The sequence below is a fragment of the Lissotriton vulgaris genome, chromosome 1_1, assembly GCF_964263255.1.
Source record: "Lissotriton vulgaris chromosome 1_1, aLisVul1.2, whole genome shotgun sequence".
NCBI classification, from domain to species: Eukaryota; Metazoa; Chordata; class Amphibia; order Caudata; family Salamandridae; genus Lissotriton; species Lissotriton vulgaris.
In genome coordinates, this window is record NC_141685.1 from 711136995 (window position 1) to 711161714 (window position 24720).

Here is a 24720-nt window from a genome sequence, read left to right on the forward strand (position 1 = left end):
GGCGAGTCATTTTAAAATTAATTTTGAAACAACTCCGTTCTACCCCTGACTGATTACTTTAAGCATATCCCTCCGTTTTTTAACACAGCGTTCAAAATCAAGTGGAACTAATCTCCACATCAACTGGACATCCGGAAGCACTGGGAGGCTTGGATGGACACGCTAGAAACTAAACACAGCGGGTAGGTCTTCCCTCAGATTCGTCAGCATAATGACCACTTTGTTATAAAGATTGTAGACCCAGAAACAGGCTTTTTGTACCTTTAGTAAGACCAGAATTTATGTCTTTGTTAATATAGCTTACATCTGGAAACAATTTGGGATTAATTTTACCAGCATCGTTCGCAGACAGGTAAGCCTATTTGGTTTACAAATATGAATACCCTACAAGTGAGTGACACTAATGACATAATCAACTAGGACTTATTGTCATTTGTGCAGTGTACGTCCTTTATTGGAGTGACAGCTTGAAATTCCCCTTCGTGGAGGCTGTATTCAGACAGAATCAAGGTAATTGACAATGTTTTAAATAGCAAAATACCAGTTACCTAGAGACATTGCATACAGGTTATACTGATGGTGTCTAAATTAATTTTAGGGATCACTCACCGCGTCCACGTAAGAAATAACGACTCCACTACATGGACCCAAATATATTTTCAAGGTAAATAGATACCTATGTCATACTAATTATTATGGGTGGTATTAAGCACCACGGAATTGGGTTATACTCTAGATCCTATTCCATTTTTGTCTCTGCAGGAATCCTGTTTGAGACGTGGTGAATTCGGATCACCAGTACCAACGTTCTCTCTACTAATAAGGGTAAGAGGAACTGCCAAATCCCGTTTTGGGATAGGCTGCACCTTTACACCACGGATAATAATTCCGATTTTTCCCCCCCTTTTTTGTTTTCAGGGTTATTCAATATTCCCTGGTTGCCTCGTTGTTTGCTCTCTGTCCTGATGAAGACTCGCAATCCCCAGGTCTAAATCACCGTTCGGGAACAAGTCGAGTCGAAACGTCGACAATTTCTACATATACACCTAGACCAGTACCTCTCCAACTTTGTAGACAGTGCAAGACTGTGGACATTGTTACGTGAACACTACAATGTTGTTGTTTGCAATCTAAATGAACTTATGTTTGTTGGCTAGGTGTTCAATACTGTTATTTTGTGAATATTTATATTCAGTATTGATTGTTTAAAATTATAAACTTATTTCTTTTTTATCACTGTGCAATTTTTCCTTTTCACTCCACTCGCTCACCCCTTTAAAATCACACTTTCTCTTTTGCACTCTCCTATCTTGGGGCAACCTATATGTTTTTATTGACAGAATTATGCAAAAACTTGAATATAAAAAATTAAATAAGAATATATTTTTCTAAAGAACCGTGGTGTAAGGTTTTGTCTCAAAGATTTAGTCTTTGTTTTGCGGATAGCAGACTAATCGAAGGTGCTTTGTTTTTTGAATAATTATCCATTTCCTGATTCGATCAATGTACCTCAATCTATAGGTCTAGGACCATTGTTTGTCTATATCATCAGTTACCCAGGTCCATACCTTAAGGGTCACCCCATTCTTGTAATGGTTAATTTTATCAAATAGCATCTTCATCATCATCGATAACTTTATTCAGGACATACATAAGCCATAAAAGTACACTATAAAAATCACAATAAAACATTTATATATAATAGATACAAAAAAGATAAAAATAGAAAATTAGGAGAAAGTATAGTGTATTAAGCCACATACATTAATACCAGACATATTAATTAGCTTATATCTGTGGGCAAAATGCACTGGTCTAAAATAATAAATACAGTGACTAGCTACCACATTCTATTTTTAAAATACTTAAAACTAGAACCTATACAGTATGGACTAATATTATCCTATCTTGCAGACACCGCTGTCTTACTCTCCATACTGCCAATAAAAATCGAGTTACTGCAAATACAGTTAGATAACTTATATCATTTATCAGTATTCGGAATGCATTAGAATGAGATCTTGTGCCCATGGCCCATCAAATTGGTAAAAGCCACTTCTACCTAAATAGGAAATAGGTTGGGGGAGAAAAAGAACAAGTGCTCTATACTTTCCTTCTCTGCTCCACAGGACTGACATTGGCAATCTGAGGGATGAATGGTTTGAGACCATTTACTGGCATATGTAGCTATGAGTCCCATGCCTAAATTGCAAATACAGTCTGCGAGCTAAAGGGGGCTCTATAGCATGTAACTTGCTTTAATCAAGCATTTACTGGTAACTGGGACATCCTCTCATACATTCAACAGATCTCTACATCCAATCTTACCTAGAGTGTCTCTCTCATATTTAAATCAGGGGATATTACTTGACCCTGGAATCCCCAGCACATCCTTAAGGCCATCCAAATAGCATTAAAGTGAAGGCGTGGGCCAGGTCCGTCGCTAGTAAAGAATGGGCATAAAACCAACTTCCTCTGAGATGGGCCTTAATCTCAAATCAAATCTCAGGGGGACTAGTGGTGTACCACTAGGAAGGCCTAATAATTGGCGTATAAAACAATTCTCTGAGACTTGTAGGCTATGGATGTTTTTATATCCCCAGAGTACCGAACCATACATTGCAGTTCCCGGTGTCTGTGCCTTATAGATTTGCACAACTGGCGAAACTGGACGATATAATGATTTTTTTAAACTCTGAGTATTGCCCCAATAAACTGCACAACTTTAAGTCTCCTATTTTCTATGTGATTACACCAGCCCATACCTTCACTAAGGGAAAGTCCCAAATAGTCAAATCTCTAACTCTCTCTGAAGGGACGCCTAGAGGTTTAGGATTGGATCTTGTAGAATGGCTTGGGTTTAATATCATGAATTTAGTTTTCACTACATTTATTTCTAGGGCGTCACAGTTCACGAAACCACTCAAGCGACAGAACATATTCTGAAGGCTCACAGGAGATTTGGAGATTAATAGGGTATTTTTGGCGAACATTAGGGCCTTAACTCAGGAGCAATATGAATGAGAAATTCCGAAACGTCAAACACCAGCAAGTAAAGAAGAGATTGAGTCCCACTTAGTTTCCTCTTTAGAATGAGTGCATCAGGGTCACTTTTTATTTGATCATGCATTAAATCCTACAGGCCCAAGACTAGCATTTAACTCATGTATTTGTAAGTGTAAAGGAGCAAATAATTTTGACCCCAAAACAGATATGGATGCGTATTTGTAGTGTTCAATTTTATCAAATATCAAGTGCGTGGCGCAAACAGTTTTTATGATCCCGCATCTGGCACTGCCCAGACAATAAGATGCCTAGACTTCAGTCCACGTTGTGCCTCTTTCTTCCACGACCCTGTCCTTCGTCTCTCCATCAAACTCTTGCCTGTTCTTTTTCATCTCCGCTTTCTCTCTTTGTAACTGCTTTCTTAACCTTCCATTACTCACTTTCTGCAATATGGCCGATTCTTAGAGCCTCCTTAGGAGTGCCCTGTTTAATTGTAATATATGCTATAACTTCTGTTTAGAATTAAGAGTTGTGGAGATCTTATCACACCTGGTAAATAAGAGGTGTGATAAAATCTGCATCCCCATGATTGCAGAATTGTAAAACAAAAGGTGGTACAGATATACTTTCTCAATGTTTATCTCATTATCATTTACGTACTAATAAAAGGAGCTAAAAAAAATCTGCATCCCGGGATACATTTCTGAAGACCAAACCTGCCAAAACACACCAGAAAAATATGGCTGGAAAATACCGGGAGGTACTGGTTTTGGTGCAGTTACACCCAATGTCGATATGTCTGCCCCATTTTGCCTGCAAACGTGCACTAGTTACCATACGTACTAAAATGGAAACGCTTTTGAAACAGATGTTATTGTGAGTGAAAATTAATGCACTGAACACTGAGAGTACACATAACGAGGACTTAAGAGGGAAAAAAACGTGGCTGCCTGCTGGCTAGCTCTTTCTTAAGCCAAATAATACTCACGGAAGCCCCAGAGTGCTTTTTTTGGTGGTGCAGGTTTACATAGCACAAACTCGGCCGAATGGCATTGGAGCACTTTGCATGAGCACCAGATTACATTACACAAGATCAAATGTTTTTTTTTTAAGGGTTGGGGAGGTGCCCACAATCACAGAATGTGGAGCTAAACCTGATTCCTCAGTTTCAAGGTGGGCAGCCCTGTCCTAAAGGCCGGAGCTGCCGACTTTGGAGATGGGGAGTCATGTTCGAGTCTCGGCTCAACAGCCTGTGATTCTGAGCAAATCACTATCTCTGCGCACCTACAAAAAACATGAATGTGTCTGTGTGTAATGTAAACGGTGCTCATGTAAAGCAACTCAATGCTTTCGGATCGAGTTCTTGCTATAAGTAAAAAAAATAAAAACACATCCCATCACCCCCCTTGGTGACAACATCCTTTTATATGGCACCTAAGAAAATTGACCAAATATGGGCAAGGGGTTACATTATTCATTTGTTGTGACGATGACGTGCTTATTAAATATGCCTGAACTTTAAATATCGTTCCAAGGGAGCAGACGCGTGATATTACGTCATGCAATTCAATAGACAGTATTTTGGCGAATCCTAATATAAATCACGTCACACATCCATAACAAGGGCACAGAGAGTGTGCGAGACGCATTGTGCTGTCGGACCACCGCACACATGTGGTGGCGTTCTGCCTCGCTTTAGAGGAATGTTGATGAAGACGGACTGCTCAGTCTTAAGGACTGCCAAACAAAATCCAATATCGCAACATAGCAATATTTAATTCGACACAGTGCCTCGTGCAGTCTCTGCGGCTGCCGGGGTCTTGGCGAAACTAGCACAGGGTAATACATGGCAGAGGTTAGTCATTTCGATACAACTTTGAAAGATGGAGAGCGGAAATGAAGGCGGATTTGCGCACCAACTCCCTTTGAAAGAGGGTGAGTGGTGGAGTCTGGGATAGCTGAGGGCTGTTGATTGGCTGCATGTCCTTCCATCGCGATGACGTGGAGCAGAACAGAGCGACCTCTGAATTGTACATTAATTCATGCACTGTGGCTCCAATACCTCATTTCACTTTTCAAGAGGAAATAATAAGGTCTGAGAGGCAAGTTTATTAGGCCTTGAGCTCCAGCTGTAAGCTATCTTGAGGAGTGGAAGGCAGGTTGGGTTATAGTGCTACATCTGTTGACCATGCTTCCTCTGGGCTGAAATCAAAGCTTTCAGAGGGCTTAATCTCACTTGGGTGGCAGAGGATTGTTAGACAGCATTTGAATCCTACAGGTCTTTCGCAAATCACCACAGAGCTAGCTGCAATTCATAACCCACTGTCATTCTAACATATGGATCCTGGTCATAAGCAATATTCTAAATAGTACGTCAGGTCTTCATCAGGAGAATCCACTGTGGCAGGGGATATGAAGAATAAACCTCTCTTGTGGCAGAAAAGGTGCAGTCAAGCCTAAAGTTGACACAAAGCAATCGTTCAGTACATGAAGGAAACCACAAACAGATGCTGTCTGGATCTGTGGCTCTATGCCGAGACCCTCAGCTCAACACTGGCCGATCTGCTGCCTCAGTGTGTCCCATCACCAACCAGTGTGATGCTCAGGTGTACATCGCCCGCACCTTGTGTTTAGGAAACAAGGCTGACTCGGGACGCAAACCAGGCAGGTGGTGGAGGAAATGGAGATCCAGTATTGGCCAAGTGCCAAGCAAGGAAAAGGGTGGGCAACATCAATAATTAATTCTGATGGGGATCAGAATTTGTTTCTGATGAGGAAAGAGGGTGATTAGTCCGAAGGATACAGCATTTTATTGGGAGGAGAGGAGATATTTGAAAAATCTTTGTAAACTACCCCAAATGAGACCAAATCTTAATCTTGAGCATCTAAGTAACCCATGTCTTATCTAAAATGCTTCAATAATCAAAGGAAAAGCATACTCTAAACGGCCTGCCCATGACCCCTCACTCTTCTTGCTAGTTTACACTGAGTACATGTTTTAATAGAGTTCTGGCAACAGCAATGCCCCCCCCCCCCATGCTCAACCTACATGAAAAAGTCACCCCTTGTACTGTGCCTTCCTGAGACAAGTTATTCACTCTTAATTACGTTGAAAATATATTATTCAAGAGATAGACCTTCAACTTCTTGATAGCATAGTGTCATTTGGCCCAAATTAGTCTATTATAGTATCTTTAATCTGCAAAATCCCTAATCCTAAAAATGGCAACCATATAATATCCAACTTCCTATCCTTGCAAAATCCAGGCGCTGAGGCAAATGATCGCAGCTTTGGACTGGCAGCACCTTGAATCCCTCTATTATACTGAAACTGTCCTCAGATAGCAGGGTGCAGTCCAGTACTGCTATTCTGTCCTGGGAGAAATGTGTAAAAGAGGAGGGTTGCTGCCCACTGAAAAGGCAGTTTAGAGTTTGCAGGCCCAGGGCACTAAGGTAACTAATTAATTAAGGTTGGACCCATGATTGCCCGAGAAGCTTGAAAATGAAGGCAGATATAAAAAAAAACAACTCAAAATGTGTTCCTGCTGCAGCTCCAGCCAGGCAGCATATGTGTGTGGGTTTCTTTTCTATGCACTTTGATCAGACGACAATTTAGCGAAATTGTATTTACAGTTAGAATGTATTTATTATGTCTTTAGTTACATATAGCATTAGGCTTTAGTCTAACTTTAACTGTATTTTGATGTAACTGTTTTTTACATACTTTAAATATGTGGGTTGGTTACAGTTTTTTAATACCCAAATGTTTTTTTTGGAGTTTTATATAAATGAACTCGACCCGAAGTTATCAGAGCTGTTCATGAGCACCAGTTGCGTTACAGACAGGCACAGTCATTTTTATTTTTTGTGAGGCACAGGGAGATCACATGATTTGCCCAGAATCACAGGATGTTGAGTGTCCATGCCGAGACAGGTCCACCGCTCTAGCCATTAGGCCACATCCTCTCCCCTTAGCTCAGTGAAGCTACATTTATATTTATTTCTTGTACATGTTGCACTACAGACTGTTGTTTAACTCCGTTCTAACCATGTAAATTATTTTGTAGCATAACTAATCGTGTTCTTATTTTCATTATAATTGAGTAGATGACTATAACCTATACATAGGTACATAATCTAATAATCATGATATTTGAAAACTTTTTTTGGACTAACTAAAAGCAAAGTGTAAAGATGGTGCAATTCATTGTGCTAATGTACCACCTTCCCATATTAGTTTGATTAGTCCAAACTTGGCGTATTGCAAATTTTAAGCCAGACTGACATTAGATCAAACCTTAGGATATTTACTATGTAAGGAGGTGTTAGAAATGAGGGTCTCTAGTTGGCAGAGGTAGGTCCCTCTGTCCAAATAGGGACCCTTGCTGCTAGTCAGGATAAGGGGGATACAAACTTTGATGAACCCTGCTACCTACAGGGTAGCTTGGCGCGAGCAGGCAGACTTATCCCAAAGGCAATGTGTAAAGTATTTGTGCACAAAACACACAGTAATACAGTGATAACACCACAAATGGACTCCACACCAGTTTAGAAAAATAAAGTATCTTCATCGAAACTACAACAAGACCAAAACGACAAAAATCCAACATATAGGTAATGAAATACGACTTTAAAATAGTTACTGCAAAAATAAAGCTTGTAGAAACCAAATAACTCCATCTGGGGCTATTGCGACGTTGTGAAAGCAATAAATCCAAAGTCACACAGACCCCCAAACACACAGTATCTTGGAAATGAAGTCTATGATGATGCACTGCATTGAGGAGGTGCGGCATGGGTGCCGAGGTCGAGGCTTGCTCCCTGGCCGCCACAGGAGAGGCGATGCGAGGCGTCGTGTCCGCGAGGAGCAGACATGTCGGATCCAGGGCAGGGGGCGGTTGCATCGGCGGTGAGGCACCGGTTCCGATGATGATGCAAAGTTGGCGAGTTCGTCGAGTCACCCTCAGTGGTTATCAGCGCTGCGATAACAGGATGCTGGCACTGGCGATGACTACGTCGGTGCGAGCACTGGCGTTGGGAAATGCTGATTACTGCAGGCATCGGCAGGCATTGGAGGTTCGGTGCAGGCTGGGCGCCTGGCAGTTCACTTCAACAGGGATGCTTCTAGCATCAGTTCTGGTCACCGCGTCACGTAGCGTCGCTGATGGCGTCAGTGACAGATTTTCTTGCTTCTCATAGGTTTCTTCCAGCTCCCAAAAGCAGGAACAACCTCCAGAGGCCCAAAACTGGAATAGGCACCTCCTGACAGGCCAGAACTCTCAGCAGCAGAGTTCAGTCGAGCTGGGGGTGAAGTCTTTGTGTTCCTGCGACTTCAGAACAGGAGGCCAGCACACACAGACACTTGGAGACTCTTCTCCAAGCAAGTTCAAAGCAAAGTTCCAGTCTTTGTCCTTTCCTTGGCAGAAACAGCAAGCGCAGGCAGGCCCGGACTGGCCATAGCGGGCACCGGGCAATCCCCCGATGCGCCGCAAGGGTGGGGGCTAGTTTTGAGCCCCTGGGGGCCGATTTTGTTACAGGGCCGTTATTGCAGCATAGCTGCAAAATCGGCCCTGCAACAAAATCGGCCGAAAACCTGCCCTAGCAAAGCGCTCGGCGGCACCCTCAACCCCCCTGAGTAGGGAGGGGGGGGCCGGCCGAGCACTTTGCTAGGGCCGGTTTTTGTTCCCAGTCCGGCCCTGAGTGCAGGCCAACCCCACACAGCAAAGGGGCAGTACTCCTCCATAAGCTTTTCTCCTTGGCTCCTTGGCAAAGGTTCCCTTTTGAGTCCAGTAGTGATCTAAAGTTCTGGGGTTTACGGTATACTACTTATATCCCATTTTGTCTTTGTTTTCTTTGTGCACGGGTCTCTGAGCCCATTCCAAACCAGTTCTGTCCTCACTGGTGCAGTATGACCACAGCGGGTGAAGAGAGCATTGTGCAAGGGAGACAAGCCCTATTCAGATGCGAGGAATAATCCTCCCGCTACTCTGAATTCAGCCAAGGCCTATTCAGCTTAGATCTTATATGTAAGAAAAGGGAAGGTTTGGGCTGGCAAGTGGGGGGAATTGCCAGGTCGACATGGTAGTTAACAAACTGCACACAGACACTACAGTGGCAGATATGAGATACCTTTTCAGGGCTACTGAGGTGGTGGCACAATCAGTGCTGCAGGTCCACTAGTAGCATTTGGTTTACAGGCCCTGGCAGACTCAGTGCACTGTACTAGGGGCTTACTAGTAAATCAAATAAGCCAATCATGGAGAAACAATTGTAATCACAATTTACAGAGGGAGCACTTGCACTTTGACACTGATCAGCAGTGGCAAAGTGCCCAAAGCATGTAAGCCAGCAAAAACAAAATCCAGCACAGCTTCAAAAATACAGGCGATAGAGGGAAAAAGTCAGGGGAAACTACACCAAAGATACCAAACCTAACAGGAGGTATTTGTCCGCAAATTAATATTTAGTAGCGAGCAAAAATTCCAGTTGTAGCATTAAATAATGTTAGGCCAGTACTGGCATATTACCCAGTGCATTACTCTGCCACTCCAGTGTCTCAACATAGGACACATTATGATAGTGCTGCTGCGGTATCCAGATGTATTCAGTGTGAGCTCAGCTGCCTTTAGCAACAGCTTGCACAATCGCAGTGGATTGAGGGCTCTTTTACCCCCAGCGAATGAGCTGAACTGGAAATGTTGCCTGAATTGTGCCCTGGCTGGGAGCAGGTTTCAGACGTCACAGGCAGCGCAGCTGGGCATTACCACACTTTGCTTTAAGATCAAGTAGCTCCTCAGCAGAAACACAAACACTCTGCGTTTTATTTCACACGTTAGCCAGGAAGATATATTGAGAAATTAAAGCCTTTTACTTTCACACACTTTTTCTGTGCAAATGTTGTGTGCTCTAGATGTATGTGTTATACAGGAAAATGTTAGCATTTACCCCATCAATGACCATTCATAAGGCACACGCAAGCAGATTATTGGCACTTAATACTAAATATTATTTACTACTTTTTCAATGCTTACAAGCCTTAATAGAATGAAAGGCTGTAGTAAAACCTGAGAAGACTAATGTTTTTTTTGTCTTCCAGTTTACTCATAGCTTCGTGCAGCGGGTGCATAAAATGCAGAGCTATTTCTCCAGAATTGGAATTTGTGACTCGTAGCTTACTCAAATGCAGCAACTACATTAACCGACTGAGCTACCTTAGTAAAATAGGAATTTGTATGTAGAAAGAGGTGTGTGCTTTAAGTTGCATAATATTCTATGGGGAAACCACCCATGCCTGGTGTTTTGTTTCACTTATCTGTGCAGTAGCTTCACTTAACTCTTCCACCAGTTTGGGTCCCTTCAGTTTGGCACGCTGGAGTGGGTCCAGACAAGTAAAGGGGATCTAAGATAGAAATTCCCTAATTCGATCATGTTTGTATCCTCTTGTGTTGCATGAAGGGTGTGAAAGTATTCAGCAAAGGCAGAAATAGCGCCTATTGTAGAGTTACATACATCTCCCTCTGTGGTGCGTATAACCCCTATTGGGGAGTCAGGTGTCTCCCCGCATAGCAACCATGCAAACATTTTACTGGACCGCCTTCCCCTCCCTGTGTTGACGTGCCATGTATTCTCTGTGATCCAGTTACAAGATTTTAGAATCTAATTCACAGTGCATGCGCCTAAGCTCTTGGAGACGTCCCCCCTGTTCTTCTGAGTTGGAATGTCATTTTCAATGTGGTGTAGTTCCGCCTCTGTAGTCAATAATTCCCTGCACAGAGTCTTCTTCACCCCTATGTAGTGTTAATGCGATGGTCCAGCCTGACCACATTGTAAACATCCCAATTCTAAGCCCCTGGTCATGGCGGAATATCCTGTATTCAATTCTAAATACTGTGTAAGGCATATCGCTATGGTGTCACGGAATTAAGCCGTGTGCAGCCGCCAGGTCAGACGTTTTGCTCTCTCCCTACCCCAGTAGCAGCGGGCAGTAGTCAGAGATGGTATGTTCCAAGTATTCTACCTTCAAAACTGACATACAGCTACACTACAAAGGAAGAGGTCCAGCCATCTGTGTACGTCGTGTACCAGGGAGTTAAATTAGTACTCTCTGGTATTCGGGGGCCTGAATCACCACTCATCATCTCATCTCATGTTGTCGATCTACTGTTGGCTGTGTCACTGTGCGGCTCAGTGCTGTGCCCAGTAGGGGAATGGATCTATTTAGTTCAATGTCCGACAAAGAGTTATAATCACCTGCCCATCTAGTCAGTGCCTGAGGGATACGTATAAGAATGAGCGCTAATTGGCCTAAGAAATCAGGGTGGCGTACATTAGGTGCATATTTCGCTATTAGGGTGAGTGGGTCCCCTTCCAACAATCCCTCTAGGACTACAAATCTGAACCCTTTCTTTATTCTGTGTGAGAGCTCCTCGTAGAGGACCTCCTGTGATATCCAGTTCTGTACTCTACAGGAGAAGCCTGAAAAGGCAGTGCCTTATATATTCATCCTATGACATTTGCTTTTTGCACTGTTCCATGGCCACCAGGTGTGTTTCCTGTAACACTGCTAAGTGAATTGGATGACGTGTAAGGTGTATGTACACTGCATCGTATCTGAGACACCATCTCCCTTCATTCCCCCTAATGTTCCATAGTGCTGTATGCCTCATAGTGTGAATTTCAATTTGCTAGGCCAGCTGACAATGTCAAACCAACATCTATGTAAGTAAACATCAATTAACATCTTGTCCATGTCCATCTCAGAAGCAGAGAGGGGTGTGGTAAAGCCTGCACCGCTCCCTGGTCGGTCGAACCCCTTAGCTATTAGTAGGATCCAGGATCTCTCAGCATCCAACTGCTCAGTCTCAGACAGCATCAAGCGTTCCTGTGTCTGCCTACTGATGCTTCGTACCAGGGTCAGACCACTTCAATCTATGTCATCACCAGCCAGGGCATAAGATCCGGCCCCCTGGTCTCTCCGTCCTCTGACTTGCCAGATCTGTTTGTGCCAGTCTCAGTGTCCAAGCCACTATCTGGCGACAGGGCAGTGAAGGAATTCCTGCTGTAAAATTAGACCTCTTTCACCACCCTCTTTCCTTGGCTGCTTTTTCATTGGTTGGTTGATTCGGGACTTTGCGGTTGCATTCTTTTCTTAATTTCTGCATCTCCCAGCACCCTTTTGGTTGGTCGCCACCATTGTTGATCCTTCCTCCTTTCGGGAGTATCAAGGACCAGGCATCTGAAAGAAGTGCATTGTCTCAACCTTCACCCCTCGCAGTCTGGTGGGAAAGCGTAGGGTGTATTTGAGGCACATCTGTCGTAACTGCTGCTTGACTCCTGTGTTTTAACTGTGCCGTTGTTGCACCTCCGCTGTGTAGTCTGGATAGGCAGTTACTGCGGCACCCTCACTGTGACCTTGAATGCTTTCAATATTAAGTCTCTGTTTCTGTTATTCAAGAGGCACGCAATGACTGGGTGCGGGCCCGCTCCAGGTTGTGCAGGCCGACACGGAATCCGGTGGACCCTCTCGATGTAGAAGAATTTGGGGACCCTCCTTAACAGGACTGTGTCCATTAGCTATTGTTTGCGAAACAGTTCCATATTTGGGCCCTCAGCCATTTCTTGTAAGGCGAAGAAATTAACATTATTGCATCATGGTCTTCCTTCGGCGTCTTCCACTCTTATTGGTAGTTGCTTGATGTCAGCCTTCAAAAGTTGTTTCTGAGATTGCACCTCCTGCAGGTTGAGATGCACCGCTGTAAAAGCAGATTCCGTGTCGTCAACCCTCTTAGATAATTTCTGAAAGTCAGATCTCAAGAGGGTCACTTCCAGCGACACCATGTCAATTTCGTCTTCAGCCTTCTTTTGGTGTCTTGTATTGCCTGAAGTATTCTTTCAAACTGCTCGGTGTGTTTTCCTAGAGTAGTTTCAAAGTGATTCAAGGCTTCCCTTCCCTGTGATGGCATATCCATTTAATCCAATATTTATTTGGTGGATGGCTGTGGTGGCCTGGACCTCTTTGGTTTCACCATCATGGCATACAGGTAAGTATTGCTGCATTAGGCCTCACTACAGCAAGTGTTGGGTCTCCGTAGCACCATTTTCCCTACATCCAAGTGCCCCCCACAGGTCCCATCAGTCAGCTCCCCACTCTGTTCTGCTCACCTCACGGGAAAAAATCTAGGTAGTCGGAAGAGCCAAGAAGGGCCCAATTGTCTGTTGTCTGGAGGACAGCACTGGTTATGCACTCTAGGGGCCCACACAAAATAGGGGGCAGCATGACGCCCCTACAGTGGCAAGGCGGGGGCACCAAGATACACAGCGATCCTTCTGGCCCACTACAAGCTGAAGCCCATGTTGCCTGGCTTCGACAATCAGCGACTCTTGGGGATCCACCTGTGTTGTCCGACATGATCCTACACAGCCCGTAGTGTATCCTCAGTCTACAGACATGCAGTCAATCATGCTGCCACTGTGCACCAGTATTGAGCCTCTATTGGCCAGCACCTCAGGCTCCATAAGGAACCAGCGCCACAGTATCACTCCTGGGCCCCTTCGGGCAGTTACCCCCAATGGGGTCTGTACCACCACTGTCTGGGCAGGATGCTCCTCCGTCTGCGGCGGTTGGTCTTTTGCCGCAGAACTCGTCAATTCCTCAGCGTCTGGGAGGTGCCGCAACTCCCACCAGCCTCTTGGCCATAGTCACATCAGGCCTAGGGTCTCCGGTCACAGCAAGGCAGCCCCACAATCACCTTTTATCCCACGAGGCAGTAGACGCCACGACGTTGCGGTTATCACTACGCTGAGCTCTCTACAGGTATCCGACCTACGTTTTTATGTTTTTATCAGCTCGACATTCCATTAATATATGAGCCCCTCTATGCGCTATATCAGCAACTGAAGATATTTGAAGCCCTCGCTTGGTTAATTAACATTTATTCGCCGGCCTTACTCACCCGCACAGTGCAGTACCTGCCGACCGGGAACGAAAAATTACTCGAACAGAGCCATCGAGTTTTCCCCCACTTTTAACTTGATCCGCCGCGACTCATGCTGTCATGATTTTTTGACCTACGAAGTGATATTTCAGCTCAATAGCTACCTCACAGACAAAAAGACCTGGTGCAGAGACTTCGTTTGGACCTGTCTCTACATTGTTTCTTCTTTCAACATCCTAAAGCATCTATATATGCTACATGATGGTAGCGTCCTGAGGAAGACACTCTCCATGTGTTGAAACGCATAGACAAAAACCATCTTCCCTTCATATCATTGGGAATATTTGTACACATAATAATTTGCATATATCGAATCTTTAATGAAAGAATTTTTATTGTTATTTTTTAGTTGTCCTTATGTCATTGATTATCCTCATGACACCTTTTATCAATTTTACTAAATTAAATTCTCAAATGCTAACTTTGTGCCTGATTATTTTTTATAAATTTTTCGTTACTTGAACTTCGCCAGTACATGTGTTTTGCCTGGGTGTGATATTTTCTCATAAATTGTTTGCCCTGACCCAGGATATTTACCTTTATCAGGGGGTCCTTGTTTGCTACATATTGAGCCCCACAATCACCAACAGGTGCACAGCCTCCCCCTGCCGCTCTGTAGGAAGCCACTTAAAAAGGGGTAGGGGGCCTCCGGGATACCGGATAGGGGATGATGTACGATATATGCGGGATTCACAAAAGAGTTCTGTAATGCACATCTGTACTTGTTTCCATCTTGGCCACAGACCCTTACAGCACATACCTTGCCTTCCTCGGTGGTAGCACCGAGGAAGGCAAACGCCTAAACGCGTCTGGTGCGTTTGCGAGTCGAAATAAATTATGACTCTCCCCCGCGAGTGCTGTGTCTTTCTTAAAAAATAAGGAGACGAGAAGCATGATATATATATATATATATATATATATGCGATAATATTTATCTTTTTTATAAGTGAATGCTACTTAGTGTATATGTGATTATGAAAAATGGTGCACAGTCTAGCTATATATATGTTTTGGCTTACTCTAACCAAATTTACTTTTGGAATATCAGTGGTTGTGTAAAAATGTGTTGAGACTAGCTGTTTTCTAGGATGATGTTCAGCGCTGTGATGAAATGTGTTTTTGTCATAGAGTACATCGCTGGCAGATTTGGACAAGAAGACTCAAGAGAATACGCATCATTCTTCGTTGGTGACATTGAGAATGTCACAATATCAATGTTTGTTCGAACTCGCAAATCTGTGGGTGTGCTCCTGGCTCTGAAGAACAGCACATCCGTGCACCTCTGGGTTTGTTTAGAACAAGGCAGGCTCGCGCTGTCAACACACAACAACCTCAAACTCCTAAGCGAACACCAAGTTAACGATGGGGATTTTCATTTGATAAGTTTAAAAATAGAGCAGAACCAAGCAGAACTGATCCAAGCATCTCAAAATCTGGGACGTGCCTGGATTCCTGTTCACGGAGTCCACGATAATTACACACTCTACATCGGTGGCCTGCCAGATCAGCAAGAAACGGATCAGAACGGGGGGTACTTCAAAGGCTGCATCCAAGATGTAAGACTGAACAGCACGCGCTTAGAGTTCTTTCCCCTCTCTTCTTCAGAGGAGTCGACCAATCAGAGGCTGCTCTTCGACGTGACACGTGGGTGCTCCAGTGACAACTTCTGCAAGGTACGAACGTATTATTGAGCTCACAATACATTCTGTGTTTTGCTTAGAGATTTTTACTGCTTGCTACTTTTTAATTGTTCACTTACAAATTAAATCTCATGTAGAAATGTCTAGGGCCAAGGTACGCTGGGTATATGGGCTCAGGATTAAAAAAAAAACTCTGATGGCCTTTGGCCCCAAGGTGCTGCTTAGAGTAAGGTATCCTTCGTTTTAGCAGCTCTGGAAACAGCCTTGATTACATTGTTGATGCCGTTGAGAAATAGCAGCCATGATGTAGCGTGCACTCAGCCCCCAAATAAAGGATTGATTTGCTGCAGTTGAGAAATAATGCTGGGTTCAGTACTAGACCCTTAAATATGGGAATATTTCATGCTCTTTTAAATTACAACTCCCCATTTAAAATCATTTTAAAAGTATGCTGCAAAATGAGTCCCCAAGCTGTGATGGAACATTCCCAGTAAACCTTCATGCAGAGGGCTGCAGCCGCTGTCCACAACGCTAGTACAATTTCCAGGTCTGCTTTTAGCTTACAGTGTAGCTTTGTGCACTTTTTGTGTGTGCTTAAAACATGATTTCCTAGACTATGCTATGGGCAGGCCAGCCTGTATAAGGGGCTTGGCAAATATAACGTTTTTCATAAGCAGGTATTTAAAAATATATATGATTTACAGAAGGGTAAGCCAAATTAAAGAACACAATGTTTTAGAATGATATTCATCACGTCGCTTGGCACTGGTGTACATCTAATTCAAAGTAATTTAATACAAATATCCAACCACCTAATACACATTTTTTTCATTTTATTTGTAACATACATTTAAGGAATCGCCCTTCCTTTGTTTAATAGGAAATTAATCAAATGCATCCTGTTTGTGTAATATTTGCAATAAAAGGTTTGTAAATTACAGCAAACGTATGAAACTTCCACATGCAAACGTTCAGATTCCGCCCTTCTTTAAATGCACAGTTCCACAACTGAAATATTATGAAAAATAAAAAAGCGCATTCCATTATAAATGGACCAGATTCCTGCGTTGTTTACGTCCACCCAGGTTGTCAGACAAGGTTCCAAATTTCTCCTTACATTCATTATTTAAGTATACAACTGGATTTTGTGGCGAGCTGTCAATCGACTCAGAGTCCTACACAAATGCTCGAATCGAGAATCATGGGTCACTAATGCTCAACAAAACTTCAGTTATTTGTAGTTCGAATACATTACAGTTTTTCCCGAATACGAGTATTTCTAGAATCCAAGCACAGTTTGCATGGCCTGAACACCCGAAGGTCTACCTATTAACGTAAATAACATAATGTGACAGAGACCTCATATGAGGAATATACAAATGCCTGCATACATACAAGCATATCTACAGAAAAAGTGTTGACTTTAGATCAGCCAGTGGCTGGTGTAATTTTCTTTAAGGGCTGCCATTTGCTTGGTGGGCTGCCCTTAATTCCATAAAATTTTGAGGAGGATTGCATGGAGATTAAAGTAGTCCCCTGTTATAATCTCTGCACTGTTCTAACACCCTCCTTGCCGTCACTTTGAACCCCCACACCCCATCCCCCATTTGGACATCGGAATATCATCTCAATAATATTGTGTTACCAGAATAGAGTGAACAAAACATCGAAAAGGTGAGTGCATATAGGTAAGTATAGATTTAGTATGCTTATGTCTACATCCGGGTACCTTGGAAGATATATTTATCACCTACTGGCGGTCACCAGTATGTAGTTATAGTTAGGACCTAGTTTCCATAGGAAGAATTTTCTTTGATTTGCCGATAACTTTTGCGTTGTTTGACAAATGTTCGCAAAATGTTTAAAACTATCGGGGCAGTCACTTGAGCTGCTGTCTTGATAATTTCAGGGTGAACCCTCAAGAGGGGGCTGAGAAAAAGGGGGGGGGTCCTAAAACGTTTTTTCTCCATGTTAATTTTCATGGGAAACTTTACACACAGCTACAGCCCGAACTGCTGAACGTAATTACACCAAATTTGGCAAAAATGTAGCGCTTGGAAAGTGACCTTTTTATTAAATGGTGTAAATCTGTTCAGTAGTTGCCAAGAAATGTAAAGATTTCTCAGATATACAACTATGGTTGCTGTGGATCTGCAACCCCTCCCGATCTTGTGCCTGAGATCTTAATGGCTGCCAACCCTTCAAAGAAGTGTGGGCAGCCATCTTGTGACTCGGTTGAGTCACAAGAGAAAGATTAAAAAAAAATAAAAGGGGTCAGGCTGTTTCTACCCTGTCCCCTTGTGTCCCTGTGGAGGGATTTATTAAAAAAAACCTGCCACCTCCCCAGGGCTGAAAATAAAGTAAGTGCTGGGTGGCATGTGGCCCCCCCGGAGCACCTGGGACTGCCACCACTCCAGGACTATAAACAAATTATAGGGCGTGTAGAGTTCCACCCCCCCCATGCAGTGCAGTGGACCGCCGCCTCCTTAGGGCTAATTTACTGAAATGCTGGGGGCCATATGCCCCCGCAACCCTGGGTCCCCCATCTCCCTGGGGTTATATTTACAAATAATGCATGGGGTGCTCAAGCTGCCCCACGCATGGGCTTAATTTTTGTTGGAGGTGGCCGCGCGGCCCCCCTTGTGGAGCCTTACATGGCCCTGTGGACCGCCACCCCAAGAGCAAGCTCCATTAATGTCCCGGGATTCCCTCCCTGGTACATTGCAGTTTGGTCTGGCTTGGTGGGAGCACTGCTCCTGTCAAGCCATAACAAACTCCAGTACATTTCATGGAAGCTAGAGCAGTGAAAATGCTCTTGCTACCATGAAAGGAAGTATAATTGCTTTTGGATAGAGGGAGCTGCATGTTTGCAGCTCCCTTCATTCCAAAAGCAATGACGGCTCTCGCAGGGACCACTGGGGCCTTGAGGCTTTCCCGCGTTTTGCAACATGGTGGCTATGCCCCGGGTGATGGAGCCCCCACTGCCGAAATAGGCCTGGGGAGGGTGGGGGGTCGTGCAGCACTCCTACTAGGTAAAATAATAATCAAGGTTTGGCCCCGGGGATGGTTTCCCTGGGGCCTAAATCAGCCTCTGGAGGGGGACCATGTGGCCCCCTCCTATTTATTAAATATAAAAAAAATTGCATGCCCCGGGGGATGGGGTGACCGTCTGATAATGGCCCTGGAGGGCGGCCCCTCGGTAGCCCTCTCTATGTGCTTTAAAGAAAATATAAATAAATGCCGGGACCCAGGAGATGGGTCCCTGGGGCAGAAATTGGCCCCACTCCCATTTTTTAAATGCACCCTGCAATCGTGCCTCCTGGCACACTACTAGTTGGGGGATGAAGTCCACTTGGCTTCAGAGGGACTTGGGGGGCCAGGAATGTAAGTCCTACAAAGCATACTTCCTGTTAGCTGGTCGGGGGTCCGACCCCTTTCTCCACTACTCTGCAAATGTGTCTACTAATTAAAAAAAACATAGAAATTCACTAAAAAAACGAATGGTTACAGGGGCGTTATAGTTAGGGTCAGATTGTACTCATACAAAACCAGAGAATTTCAGCAGTTATAGTTAGCTAAGTTAACTATAACTCGTGCCCCCGCAATGCACTGCTTAAGACCTTACTTTTACATCACTCATGACATGGTCAGTGACATCACTGATGACATCTCTAATGACACCAGTCATGCATTCATGAACAAAAATAGCATTAATGTGATTCATGATGAAATAATATTATTGACCATCTGGAAATTAGGGGCCTGATTACGATCTTGGTGGATTAGATATCCTGTCCGCCAAATTACAAGTTCAATAGGATATAATGGAATTGCAATTTGGCAGACGTGATATCCATCATGTTTGTCCACTATGATCCTAATCAAACCCTAAATTATTACATTGTGGAATGCTCTGGAGAATAATAAATAGTTTTAATTAATTAAGTGTACTTGGGCAAGAGGAGTACTTCCATGAGGATAAGTAAGGCACTTTTGGGCAAAATCTAGTAGGTGCTTCAAAATACAACTTAAGGCCTGAAAATGAGACTTTCTTGAGCAGTATGGGGAGTACTAGAGAGGCAAAAAGCTAATTTGACTTGAACAATAAAAGCTGTTTTACAACAAGAGTAAGTAAGCCCTCATATCAAATCTAAAACACTAAAATGGAGAGTGATTTGAAGAGGTGTTAATCGGATAGTTGATTTGCTTCTTGCTGTTTTTGAATATGATGCAGTTTTAAGATTTCTTGAAAAATGTCAGTGGCAGTCATTGGATCTTAATGTGTAACACTGTAATTTCCTGTGATGTCATCAGTGTCAATTGGAGTGTAATACCACTTCTGCTTCACCTATGATTTAGATTAAATGACACCTTCGCGTGTCTAGTGTCCATTTGTTGGTGGTATACCCAAGGACCAGATACATACACAAGTACAATATAGACATTAGATTGTGAGATTTCAATACGTCGAAAATGAAAAAAAAACCTTATGCTTTTTAGCGATGTATGCATATTTGTTTTAGAGCTCTGCTCTCCATTAATTCAATCCCAGACTTGGTTTTGCTGTTATCAATACACATTAAACCAGTGTAAAATAAAATATAGCAGATGTTGCATTGGTCTGAAGCAATTGTTTCAGAGATGAATTCATTCATGTAGCAGCATTGATTGATTAAATCACATTTTACAAGACAAACGAGATTAAAATTTTCAAAATATTTATAGTCCAGTGAGGTCTTTCCATATCAATTACATTTATTGCTAGAACAAAGAGCAGATACGGACAGCAAGCTCATTAATTTTGCTTATTCACCTGTCTACTAGAATTCTGAAATCACTAACAAGACCTAGACCCTACTGAGAGTTTGAAGTTAAACAGCCATTGCTTGAAACGCACATGTGGTCCTGTGCTTAATTTAGTTGTGTTGAAATCTGAACACCATGGTTTTAATCCTGGTTTTGGCATATGGCCCAACAAAAATCTCATATGTATTTAGAAGCAAGCATTACCATAGTCAGTAGCGCTGGGCTATTTTAGGTAAACATGTTCTTTGTTGTAATAGTTGTAAATTGTGTGATACATGTGAATGTATATATATATATATATATATAAAATATATATATATATATATGTATGTGTGTGTGTGTGTGTGTGTGTGTGTGTGTGTGTGTGTGTATGTATATCTATATTCACTGAAAAAAACAAAGGTTTTAGAGGTGTTATAGTTAGCTGGACATTTCACTCGTACAAAACCATTGAAATTCCTCCGTTAGAGTTAGTTGTACTAACTATAACTCGCGCGCCCGCAATCCACTGCTGATGATGTCACATATTATATCATTCATGACATGGTCAGTGACATCACTGATGACATCACTGATGACATCTCAAATGGCATCACTGATGACATCATTGATGATATCATCCAGTGAATGTGGTTTGCTTCTATATTTAAAAAGTATTATATATATATAGGAATCTGTATTGAAGGCTGAGTGGATGTATAAGTGTCTGGATGGAGCATTTAGTAGTACTGTGATTGACTGTTTAAATGCCTAATTTAAAGTGTCTCACTAAATATATGGGATAGTGATTAAACTGTGTGAACATCTGTATCACTCTGTCTCTTGTTGTGTAAACAACTGCATAGGTTGGTTACTACCTATGTGAAACTCTATATTAGTTTTTAATTAGTTAAGTGAGTATTTGTATGGGAGAGTGAATGCATATGTGGTTGGGTGGGAGGTGTGTGACTGTCCAAAGATGTGTAAATAGTTGATTATAATAGTGATTTTATAACACACTAAGTATGAGTTACTTTTTATATCAATAAATAAAGTTATGTTTGTATAAGTGTGTAGCTGAGTAAATGTAAGTATGATCAATTATTTGCATAAGTGAGTAGGATGACTGCATATGTGAGTAGGATATGTGCTGCTCTGTAATGTTGATATAGATGTATAAGTATATTTAATATTGTTCTATTGATCTTTGTCGGCATGTATGAGTGAATGTATAGGTAAGTGTTTAGATGTGTGTGTAGATCTACAAATCACTGAGTGGGTTTTTAAAAACTTGTGTTGGTGTGCCAATGGTTTCAAAAATCGTAGTTTATATTTTATAGTGAGTGATGATAGGTTATACTAGTGTATGATGAGGTGTATCTGATGTCATCAGTGATTGAATCAGTGATGTCATTTGAGATGTCATCAGTGATGTCACTGATAATGTCATGACTGGTGTAATATGTGACATCAACAGTGGATTGCGGGCGCACAAGTTATAGTTAGTACAACTAACTATAACGGAGGAATTCAATGGTTTTGTACAAGTGAAATGTCCTGCTAACTATAACACCCCTAAAACCTATGGTTTTTTCAGTGAATTTCTAAGGTTTTTTAAATGCTAATCCCTAACTATAACATGTCTAAAACTTATGTTTTTTTCAGTGAATTTCAAAGGTTTTGTAAATGACAATTTTTAAATGTATTAATTCCTATATTTATTTTTTTGCTACTGATTTACTACATTTTTTATAACTATTTATTTTTAGATATTTTATTTTTTAAATTACATTATACATTACATTATAAAATACATTACAAAATATACTTTCTCAGAATGATTTACTTTAGTTAAAATACTTTGCAAATAGGCAATAGACTTGTAAGTACAGTAGTTACAGTTGTTGCAATGGGCAGCACAATTTCAAACACAATACAACATTGAGCTGAATGGGGATTTCTAGTTAAATGCAATTAGTTACTTTATGGATTACTTTTCTAACCACAGGACTTAATCCTGGATTCAGTCCTGTGACATCTCCTGTAAACAGTTGAGTAAAAGCATTTTGGTTACAGTAGAATCACCTATGTTATCCTATGGGAGGAAATTCACTTAGCAGGTAAGTAGTACTATCGTCACTTTTTCTTACTCAGTGGTGGATCCTGGATCCAGCAGTGGTGCATCTCCAGTAAACAGTTGAAAGAATGCGTTTAAGTCATACAGGCAACTTTTTAGGAATATTTTTAGTTTGTGAAAGTAGACAGAAACTTTTCTGGTGAAAGTCAGACAATGGATTCCTATGGAAGGAAATACAAGTTACTGGCAAGAATACTAAGAATGACTTTTCAGGGTCAGTGCTGGGCTAAAAGATACAGCACTGGGTTATCTCCTGATAACAGTTGAGTAAATCGGAATTCTTAGTTCTACTGATTTTATAGGAATATTTTAAAGTTCCAAAACTCCACACTTAAAAGATTTTCCAAGTGAAACCAGTCAATGTTATCCTATGGAAGGAAATCCACTTAGCAGGTAAGTAGTGTTATTGTTACCTTTTCTTACTCTGTGGTGGATCCTGCACCCAGCACTGCTGCATCTCCTGTAAACAGTTGAAAGAATACGTTGAAGTCATACAGGCGATTTAAAAAAAATATTTTTAGTTTGTTAAAATAGACACTTAGAAACCTTTCTGGTGAAAACCAGACAATGGATTCCTATGGAAGGAAATACAAGTTACTGGTAAGTACGGTTAGAATTACTTTTCAGAATCAGTACTGGGCTCAAAGAGGCCGCACTGAAATCTCTCCTGATAACAGGTGAGTAAATCAGAATTCGTAGTACATCCAGTAAGCGCCACAGAGCTGCGTAGCAGAGAGATGTAAAAAGAGGCACGGCCTGCACCACTTCTCTGCTACTTGGCCACCATGGTCCCTCAGGTTTGATGTAGAATTGTTCCCCAACTTAAAACGCGCCACAGGGCTTGTTCGCACACATTACGTCAGGCCCCGTCCCCTCCCTTCACAAATGTGTAAACGCGCCCTGTCACCATTCTAAGTTGAGAGATTAAGTCCCCTTCAATCCTAAGGGTCCCTAGGGTCAAACTAGCCCACTAGGTACCACCAGTAAGCGCCACAGAACTGTGTTGCATAGAGGTGTAAAAAGGGGCGTGGCCTCTGAACACCTGTCTGCAACACAGCTCCCTTGCACATGCTGGAGATACCTGTTGGGCTATTTGACCCTCAGGGACCCTCAGTATTGAAAGAGAATTAATTCCACAACTTAAAACGCGCCACGGGGCGCGTTTGCACAGTGGTGAAGGAAGGGGGCTTGGGCTGAGGTGATATGTCTGCAAACACACCCGGTGGCGTGTTTTAAGTTAGATAATTAATTCCTCCTCAATCCTGTGTGTCCCTGGGGGCCAACTAGGCCACCAGGCACCTTCAATCAATCAATCAAAGCATTTATATAGCGCACTACTCACCCAGAGGGTCTCAAGGCGCATGGGGAGGGGGGTCTGCTACTGCTCGAACAGCCAGGTCTTGAGTTGCTTCCTGAAGGCGAGGTGGTCCTGGGTCAGGCGGAGGTGGGTCGGGAGGGAGTTCCATGTCTTGGCGGCGAGGTAGGAGAAGGACCGTCCCCCTGTGGTGGCTCTTCGGATGCGGGGGACGGCGGCGAGGGCGTGGCCGGTCGATCGAAGCTGGCGTTTGGGAGCGTAGAAGTTGAGGCGGCTGTTGAGGTATCCTGGGCCTTGGTTGTGTAGGGCTTTGTGTGCGTGGGTGAGGAGACGGAAGGTGATTCTCTTGTTGACCGGGAGCCAGTGCAGGTCTCTCAGGTGTCCGGAGATGTGGCTGCGACGGGGGATGTCCAGGATGAGTGGTGCTGAGGCGTTCTGGATCCGCTGGAGTCTCTTCTGGAGTTTGGCGGTGGTTCCGGCGTAGAGGGAGTTGCCGTAGTCCAGACGGCTGGTGACGAGGGCCTGGGTGACCGTCTTCCTGGTCTCGGTGGGGATCCATCGGAAGATCTTACGTAGCATGCGCATGATGTTGAAGCACGACGAGGTGACGGCGTTGACTTGTCTGGTCATGGAGAGGGAGGAGTCCAGGATGAAACCCAGGTTGCGTGCGTGGTCTGTTGGTTTGGGTGCTCTGCCTAGGGCGGGGGGCCACCAGGAGTCGTCGCAGGCGGAGGGTGAAGATCCCAGGATGAGGACTTCCGTCTTGTCCGAGTTCAGTTTCAGGCGGCTGTTCTTCATCCATTCGGCTACCTCTTTCATCCCTTCGTGAAGGTTGGCTCTGGC

The 24720-nt window shown here is 43.1% G+C and overlaps 1 protein-coding gene across 1 annotated transcript in view; it reads left to right on the forward strand.

Annotated features, from left to right (window-relative positions):
- Window positions 1-24720, forward strand: part of CRB1 (crumbs cell polarity complex component 1) — a 713161-nt gene that overhangs the window by 581438 nt on the left and 107003 nt on the right. Inside the window, exon 7 of the mRNA XM_086954812.1 lies at window positions 15129-15673. Coding sequence (XP_086810938.1) covers window positions 15129-15673 — 545 coding nt within the window. The remainder of the gene's footprint in view (window positions 1-15128; window positions 15674-24720) is intronic.